The 8,620-nt window shown below is 51.3% G+C and overlaps 1 protein-coding gene across 1 annotated transcript; it reads left to right on the forward strand.

The window, feature by feature from the left end:
* The first annotated feature begins 1,088 nt into the window (after window positions 1–1,088).
* On the forward strand, window positions 1,089–2,784 carry LOC123160512 (mitogen-activated protein kinase kinase kinase 17-like). Its single transcript, XM_044578329.1, has one exon. The coding sequence runs from the start codon at window positions 1,375–1,377 to the stop codon at window positions 2,782–2,784; it is 1,410 nt and encodes a 469-aa protein (XP_044434264.1). The 5' UTR covers window positions 1,089–1,374.
* The last annotated feature ends 5,836 nt before the right edge of the window (window positions 2,785–8,620 follow it).

Raw genomic sequence — 8,620 nt, forward strand, 5'->3', positions numbered from 1 at the left:
GCCGGCGTGGCCGGCGCGGCCGGCATGGCCGGCGCGGCCGGCTGGAGGAAGTGGCGGCAACGGCCGAACTGAAGGAAGGAGCTTTTTATTCCAGTTTGACAGTTTGCTTTACAATATCTGTTCGGCCGCGCTAGTTTTCAACCCGTAAACGTGATCTTCGTGAAACTGCAAACGCGTTTTGCGGGTCAAGTTTTTGCGGGATCTGCTAAAGTTATTTTGAGCTTCATTATCTTGGCTACAGTGGCTGCTGCGCTCCCTCACTTGCCTCCGTGCTTTTACACAAGGAAGCATTGTAGCTTCCTGCCTTTGCTCCACCACGTCAGAGGATCTGGTTCGGCCGTTTTGGTCCAGTCAGATTGAGGAAGAATTGAAAAGGGGTTTCTACTGTTCTTTTGACGATTTTCCATGGCGTCAGCTTTTGCTTGGTTTGTTCTTCTGAGTTCTTTGTAAGAGTCGGAGTTGTATTATCTGGCCGTAGGTCGACATGTTGTCGATTAGGATGGGCTTTGCCTTGAGTGTGTCTGTCTCTCTGGGAGTGGGCTTGGCCTTTATTATTTTTGTTTTTGCCCGGTTTTCCGTAATTAACTGAGAAATTCTCTTCTGCTTAATTAATAGATGAGGCAATCTTTGCCTCGGGGTTTCTACTGTTCTACATGTTGGGGGCAGACCACTTCGTACAGTATAGCTATGGGTAGTGGCATAAAAGCCAGTGTAAAAGTACCAACCGTGGAGAGGAGACCCAGCTGACCAACTCCGTTCACGTGCACCCGCTGACTTCGACCACTTCCGTTCGTACGCGGGGAGATCTGTTCCGTACGACTCGCGACCCAGCGCGACTTTGACGAGTACGTAAATTTCTTGCTCATTGGCTCAGCTCAAAACGCTGGCGCCATTAGATAGAAATCCGAAAGATTCGACACGGTTTTTCCCTTTTCCGACTCCTATTTTGAAACGTTAGTACAAAATTGAGTCATCTATTTTGAAACGAAGGGAGTACGAGAATTTTTGACGCAGGGATAAGCGGAGGCAGAGAGCGAAGTTTGGTCTGGTCAAGCCCAGACCGCGCGTTCCCACTCACCGTCCAACCCAATCCATCGCCGCCGCGAGCGCGTGCTCGAGAACCTAAACAGCTTGCTTCCCACGCCTTTTCGCTTCGGGATTTCCTATCTTTTATCGCGCACGCCAAACACCTTCCATGTTCCAAACTTGCAATCTCCCCAACTTTTCCTCTCCACATCAACCTATATATATACGCTCACCCGCCACAAAAAAGGAACTCGTCAACAATTCAGCTTGGACACAACCGAGTTCCATCAGCAACAGAAGCCACCACAATCCCAATTCCCAAGACAGATTACACAAGAGAAGACGACGATGGCCGTGAGCAAGCAATGGACGCGGGTGTGCACGCTCGGCCGCGGCGCCTCGGGGGCCGAGGTCTTCCTGGCCGCCGACGACGCCTCCGGGGAGCTCTTCGCGGTCAAGTCCGCCGTGGGGGCGGCTTGCGCGGCGGCTCTCAGGAGGGAGCAGAGGGTGATGGCCGGCCTGAGCTCCCCGCGCGTCGTCTCCTGCATCGGCGGCCGCGGCGCCCGCGACGGCTCCTACCAGCTCTTCCTCGAGTTCGCCCCCGGCGGCTCGCTGGCGGAGCAGGTGGCGAGCAGCGGTGGCCTCGACGAGCGTGCCGTCCGCGGCTACGCGGCCGATGTGGCGGCCGCGCTCGCGTACCTCCACGGCGCTGGGATGGTGCACGGGGACGTCAAGGCGAGGAACGTCGTGATCGGCGCCGACGGCCGCGCCAAGCTCGCGGATTTCGGGTGCTCGAGGAAGGCGGCCGCTGGCGGGCCGATCATCGGCGGGACGCCAGCGTTCATGGCGCCGGAGGTGGCGCGTGGCGAGGAGCAGGGCCCCGCGGCCGACGTCTGGGCGCTCGGCTGCATGGTTGTCGAGATGGCCACTGGACGCGCCCCGTGGAGCGGCATGGACGGCGACGCGCTCGCGGCGCTGCACCGGATTGGCTACACGGAGGCCGTTCCCGAGGTGCCCCAATGGTTGTCCGCTGAGGCTAAAGACTTCTTGGCCAAATGCCTTGTCAGGCAGACCAGCGAGCGTTGCACGGCGGCGCAGCTCGTGGAGCACCCGTTCTTGGCCTCCGCCGACATCGGCGCGAAGCCAGAAGCCGTGAAGAGCAAGTGGGTGTCGCCCAAGAGCACGCTGGACGCGGCATTCTGGGAGTCGGAGTCCGACACCGAGGAGGCGGAGCACGACAGCGCGGCCGAGAGGAGGATCAGAGCATTGTTCTGCCCTGCGTCGGCGCTCCCGGACTGGGACTCGGACGAGGGCTGGATCGACGTGCTCTCCGGGCCAACGGAAGGAGCGGACGCAGTTGCCGTGCCGGCCAAGGTGACGACTGGCATCATCGTGGACGACGCGATCACCAGTGAAGAAGAGTCACTCGACGCAGAGTCTGGCGCTGTCGACATTACTGTGGACGTGGAGCACAACAGCGTGCTCAACGCAGGACAAGAAGCAAACGATGATGATGATTCAGCAGTAGTAGGGCACTGTAGGCACCAGCCTTTGGAGATTATAGCTTCTCACCAATTAGTGTCGTGTAAATTGTTACTGTTATGTAGCGACAGAATCAGTAATACAATCGATTTCGTTCATCATGCCAAAGCACTCTGCTTCGCAAGCGCTGCTCCTCTGTTTCTCTGCTCATACTCGTGCTCCCCATTGCGACACGATTGGTCGGCAAATTCCGAGAAAAAATTAGGTCGCAACTAACTCGTCGTTCGTCGTGCATTTCTGGATCGCGTGTTGGCGCATTTGACACGTACTCCATGCTGTTCCATTGCATGTTTCTAGACTGACGATATCTGAAAGAGGCTCTTGTTTATACGTTCTCCTTTTACTACGTAAGTACTCCCTGCGTCTCAAAATGAGTGTTTCAAATTTAATAGAATTTTATACATAAGTTAGTACTCTCTCCGTTTATACTTAGTCCGGCGTAGTAGCTTTGGTCAAAATCAAGCTCTACAAACTTTAACAAAATTTATAAAATAAATATTAACATATACAATAACAAACCAATACAACTTTTTTTCGAAAAGGAGAATGACCCCCGGCCTCTGCATTTAGACGATGCAGGCAGTCGTTTTGTTAATTATTCATTGATATTTTACAAATTATACATCAATAGGTCTGAAACGACGATCTTGACAACATTTGTCGCTACTCCTATTCACCTGATGAAGCCGTGTAGATTGTGTGAGCCGTATACCTAGAAGTCACACCAAAACCTAACATCTAAAGCCGGAGGCCCCAACCAAGCCGCAATATCAGGTCTGAGGCACACACCGGTCCGGCGCACTCTCAGCGGGCACCGCATGCGCCCGCTGCAGAGGCCGTCACTACCGTCTTCCACCGTTCCATCTTCATAGCAGACACTGACGCATCTACCTTGCCAGGCATGCGTCGACGCTACCCCGTTGTGCCACGCCGCTGAGACTCGCCGTCGTCGATGCGATAGATGGCCACCGCTCCACTCCTTGCGTCCTCCATGTAGCAACTGCTCCAAAACAGTGCCCTCATGAGGGAGAGGGGCACCAAGAGCGCCGGCATCGTCAGATCTGAGATACCCGGATCTGGGGTTTCCCCTAGAGCAGCGCGAGTGGGTAGAATGTGGCTGCAATGACGATGCCTTCGACAAAGTAACGGCGCGCAGACGCCGCCATCGCCTACCATGACTGTAGTCGGAGCTTGGTTTTCACCGGCAGCCAAGCCTCCCCAACTCGCCGCTGGGACTAGCCCTGGGATATAGGGATCCGCCACAACCAGCTGGCTGACCACCTCTTACGGAGGAGGAGGCCACCACCGCCACACCAGGGGCCAGAGCCACCGGCTTCCTCGTGTCGCGGGATTAGCCCAGAAACCAGCAAGCTGCCGCCGGAGATGTTGAGATGCAGCCAGTACAACGATGTGGGTAACTCCCCGTTGAACCCATATGGGCCTAGATCGGGCGCGTCCACCGCCGCCGCCACTCGTTGACCTTGACCGTTCGCTGTCGCGGGTAGCAGATCTTGGCCACCGCCTCCCCGCGACACTGCCATTGAATGGCCAGTGCGGCTGCCACCTCGATCCGATCTATGGCCGAGTAGATCCGCCGCCGCTGCCATGTAACGTGGGCTTTGCCCGGCGACGCCCCCATCAGCGGTGGCGAGAGGGATGAGCTTGGTCCGAAGAAGGCCTCGAGCCGGCCGGCGGTGGCTGCCCCGGTGCGTCCTGGCGCAGCCGCAAGGGAGCAAGGGTCGGGAAGTTCTAGTCTCACGTCCCACAGGACAAATCAATACCATTAAATTCATTATTCAATGTACTTTCGCATCATATAGATTTGTTATGCTAAATGTTTATATTTTTCTTTATAGATTTGGTCAAATTTTATGAAATTTGACTTCAGTTAAACCTAATATGCAGGGTAAATAAAAATGGAGGGAGTACAAAACTAAGACACTTATTTGGAGATGGCGGGAGAGCATTGGTCATCAGTGCTTACGCAACCAACCGAGTGAACCGTCTGAGAATCTTCTTGATGCATGGCCGGGAGAGCATTGATCAGTTCGGCTTGACCGATGGATGATCATAGATGAGCTCACTGATGACCTAACTAAAATAATGCTAGGCCTGTACTCCGGGCTCCGGCTTAGACATGCATGCATCAATGCATGGTTGGTTTGACGTAAGACATGTGATGTCTACCCATCTACTAACTAACTAATTAACGAACACTTGGTCTCTTGTTGTTTCTGTAGGAGCCACAAAGCGATAAGTCAATTGATCGGTCACATTACTCAAATTGGGTGTGGTTGGCAGACAGTTGGCACCGAGATTGCGTGCAGTGAACAGAGAAGTTTACTGAAAATCTGGGGAAAACGTCGGTATGGCGAGCGAAGGATATTCTAAGTTCTAACACGTATTTTTCCCAAAAAGAAATGAAAAACATATATTCTAACACATATTAAGAAGATTATGTAATGTTTGCCCCTAAAAAAGGCAATACTACTAAGTACTCCCTCCGTCTCATAATGTAAGACGCTTTTTGACTCTACTTTTAATGTAAGACGCTTTTTGACTCGAGGGAGTACGTAACTAACACGTCGCAGATCCAGGCAAGGTTGATTGGCTGCCAAGCTTAGGAGAAGGGATGACTGTTGCAGTTATCATTTTGAACAGTGGCACGGTCTTCACAAGACAAGTTTCATTGTCAGTGGTATCTACAATCGGATAATGATATCTAAAAATGTGTACTCGCAGCAATCATTAGACCCATGATACCAAGGAATGCCTTGATCGGCCATGATCGATGGAAGGGCGTCACGTTCCTCGGAGTAATCGAGCGCAGGTCAGCATGATGTGCACCGTGGCGTCAACATAAAAAGAACATGACAGTGCAACTACTACTCCGGAAACGCAGCGGCTGTCCAATCATGATGAGAGGCGGCGAGTCGATCGGGTCACGCCATCGCACTTCACCAGATAGATAGCACGACGCTATTGCCGTAGCACCCCGGGAAGTCGTTAGGCCAGCGGCGCCGTGCCAACTGGTTTCTCTCGTTGTCCAAACCAAAAGAAAAACGGCCACGCGCTGCAACACCGGCCGGGACACATGGCTGCCCGTCGCGCTGCCCACATGTGCTGTGTTCAGTTAGTTAGTTTCCTTGTCAGAGCAAGCAAACAGAGCATTACAGTTGGCCTATGATCACGGGTGACGCTGAGTCGCTGAATCGGTTCGCGATCAGCAGCGACGCGCCCGCCCGAGCCCCGCGACCGATGAAGCACCGATACGGCGATACGAGTACGACGATACGGGATACGACAATTTCTAGAAACAGCAATACGGCGATACAGCGAGTATATATAAATAATTAATAAAATGACATGTAATAAAGGCAAAACATAATACAATGTGTGCTGGTCTACTTCTCCAACTAACTAAGTTTAAAGGATCAGCCGAACTAGCATTTTAATCTAATAATGAGAAAACACAAGTACAAGTAATTAGACAGATGCAGCACGACACATGCCAGCAGCCAAGCGCACAGGATACAGGACACGACAAGCAGCCAAGCACGGATGCGACGGAATCATACCTCGTTGTTGCTGGCGACGTGCGGCAGCGACAGAGAAGACTCAAGTCACTCCAGGCAGCGGCAAGGCGAGCCGGCAGGGTGGAGAGGAGATTCAAGGCGGCGGCGGCAGCGAGCTACTGCAGGCGGCGGCGGCGGTGGCGGTAGCGCACTGCCTGCTATCGCCAGATCCAATCCTTCGTGGTCGAACAGAGAGGAGAGAGCTGATGTTAGGTTAGGCTTGTGGGCTTCTATTGGGCTCGAGGCTGCCGGCGACGTGCTTGCCGTATCCCGGCCGTGTCCACAGGGTGTCGCCCCCGTATCGTGTTTATTTTCTTTTCTTTTTAAATCAAAAATCGGGATACTTCGGCGATACCCATATCGAAGCCGTATCAGGCGTATCGGAGTATCGGCCATGTACAATATGCCGATACAGCAAATCTTGGCGTATCGATGCTTCGTAGCCCGCGACAGAGAAGTGTACGGCACCGGGCCATCAAGATACCGTGGCCCTTCACTCGGCCGCTGCATAAAAGGCTGGACAAATGCGGCGAACCGGGGCGAATCGACGACACACGGCCCAGCAGCACGGCTCGGGTCGGCATCGCTTCGCTTGGCGGACAGACGAGCACGACGAAGCGCAAAGCGCAGTGGCGCGCGTGTGGCCCAGCCAGCGACTCCTCGATCGACGCCGTCCGCGGTCACTCCACTTGCGCTCGCGCGGCGTGCATGAGTACGTACGCAGCTTGCGCTGGCAGGGTCAGACGCGACTAGCTGTGGCCTGTGGGTACATATGCATCGTTGGCTGGTTGCACATCCAATGATCACACCAAACATCACCCAACAGAAGCTAGCTTTCATCCACTGGAATGTCCAAATTGTATAGCCAGGCTACAAAGTTGTCTCTGGCCTCCCCCTAGACAGGGCCCGTAAACAGTAACTAGCGTCCATGTTTCATTGTTGTGTTTAGAGGTGAACTTAACAACTACTAGCTCTATCCTGGTTTATTAGTCCTCTTTGTATTTCATATCAAATTTTGACTTTGGATTAACCAACAAAATGTTAATGCATGTACTAAAAATAAGATCACGTGAAACTATGTTCAAATATAAATTCAACGATATAATTTTTGTGACATGCATTAACATTTTGTTAGTTAAATTTATGGTCAAAAATTAACGCAAAATACGAAGAGTGCAAATAAACCAGGACAGAGATAGTAGTCCACTCTATAGTCACAACTTGCGGCAACTACCTTGCTCCCTAAACATAAATAGGCCGTGATCATTAAATGATTTAGACCCGGTTGTCTCCTAACTATTTCTGAATAGTCGTGAAGGTGGCAACAATAAGATCTAAGACTAGCCACAATGGATGGTAACATACACTAGTAACATACACATATCCCTAGACTATGTTACTATCTTCATAGTGGGTAGTAACATAAGTGTGCTAACATGCAAACCTTCATTTATTAGGTTATAGACTCATATTGTATTGGGACATCTGATGTTACAGTAACTAGCTAAGTTACTCAAACCACCTCTCTCCTCATTAATTCATTGCCACATAAGCAAATTTGCTGAGTTGGACTCGATGTTACTGTTGGAAATATGCCCTAGAGGCAATAATAAAATGGTTATTATTATATTTCCTTTGTTCATGATTATTGTCTATTGTTCATGCTTTAATTGTGTTATCCGGAAATCGTAATACATGTGTGAATACATAGACCATAACATGTCCCTAGTGAGCCTCTAGTTGACTAGCTCGTTGATCAATAGATGGTTACGGTTTCCTGACCATGGACATTGGATGTCATTGATAACGGGATCACATCATTAGGAGAATGATGTGATGGACAAGACCCAATCCTAAGCATAGCACTAGATCGTGTAGTTCGTTTGCTAAAGCTTTTCTAATGTCAAGTATCATTTCCTTAGACCATGAGATCATGCAACTCCCGGATACCGTAGGAATGCTTTGGGTGTACCAAACGTCACAACGTAACTGGGTGGCTATAAAGGTGCACTACAGGTATCTCCAAAAGTGTCTGTTGGGTTGGCTCGGATCGAGACTGGGATTTGTCACTCCGTATGACGGAGAGGTATCTCTGGGCCCACTCGGTATTGCATCATCATAATGAGCTCAATGTGACTAAGTAGTTAGTCACGGGATCATGCATTACGGAACGAGTAAAGTGACTTGCCGGTAACGAGATTGAACGAGGTATTGGGATACCGACGATCGAATCTCGGGCAAGTAAAGTACCGATTGACAAAGGGAATTGTATACGGGATTGCTTGAATCCTCGACATCGTGGTTCATCCGATGAGATCATCGTGGAACATGTGGAAGCCAACATGGGTATCCAGATCCCGCTGTTGGTTATTGGCTAGAGAGTTGTCTCGGTCATGTCTGCATGATTCCCGAACCCGTAGGGTCTACACACTTAAGGTTCTATGACGCTAGGGTTATAAGGAAGGTTTGTATGTGAT

Source organism: Triticum aestivum, chromosome 1D (genome assembly GCF_018294505.1).
Source record: "Triticum aestivum cultivar Chinese Spring chromosome 1D, IWGSC CS RefSeq v2.1, whole genome shotgun sequence".
NCBI lineage: Eukaryota > Viridiplantae > Streptophyta > Magnoliopsida > Poales > Poaceae > Triticum > Triticum aestivum.

Bases quoted from the DNA above. Each gene is read 5' to 3' on its own strand.
- LOC123160512 (XM_044578329.1), top strand. From the start codon at position 1,375: ATGGCCGTGAGCAAGCAATGGACGCGGGTGTGCACGCTCGGCCGCGGC.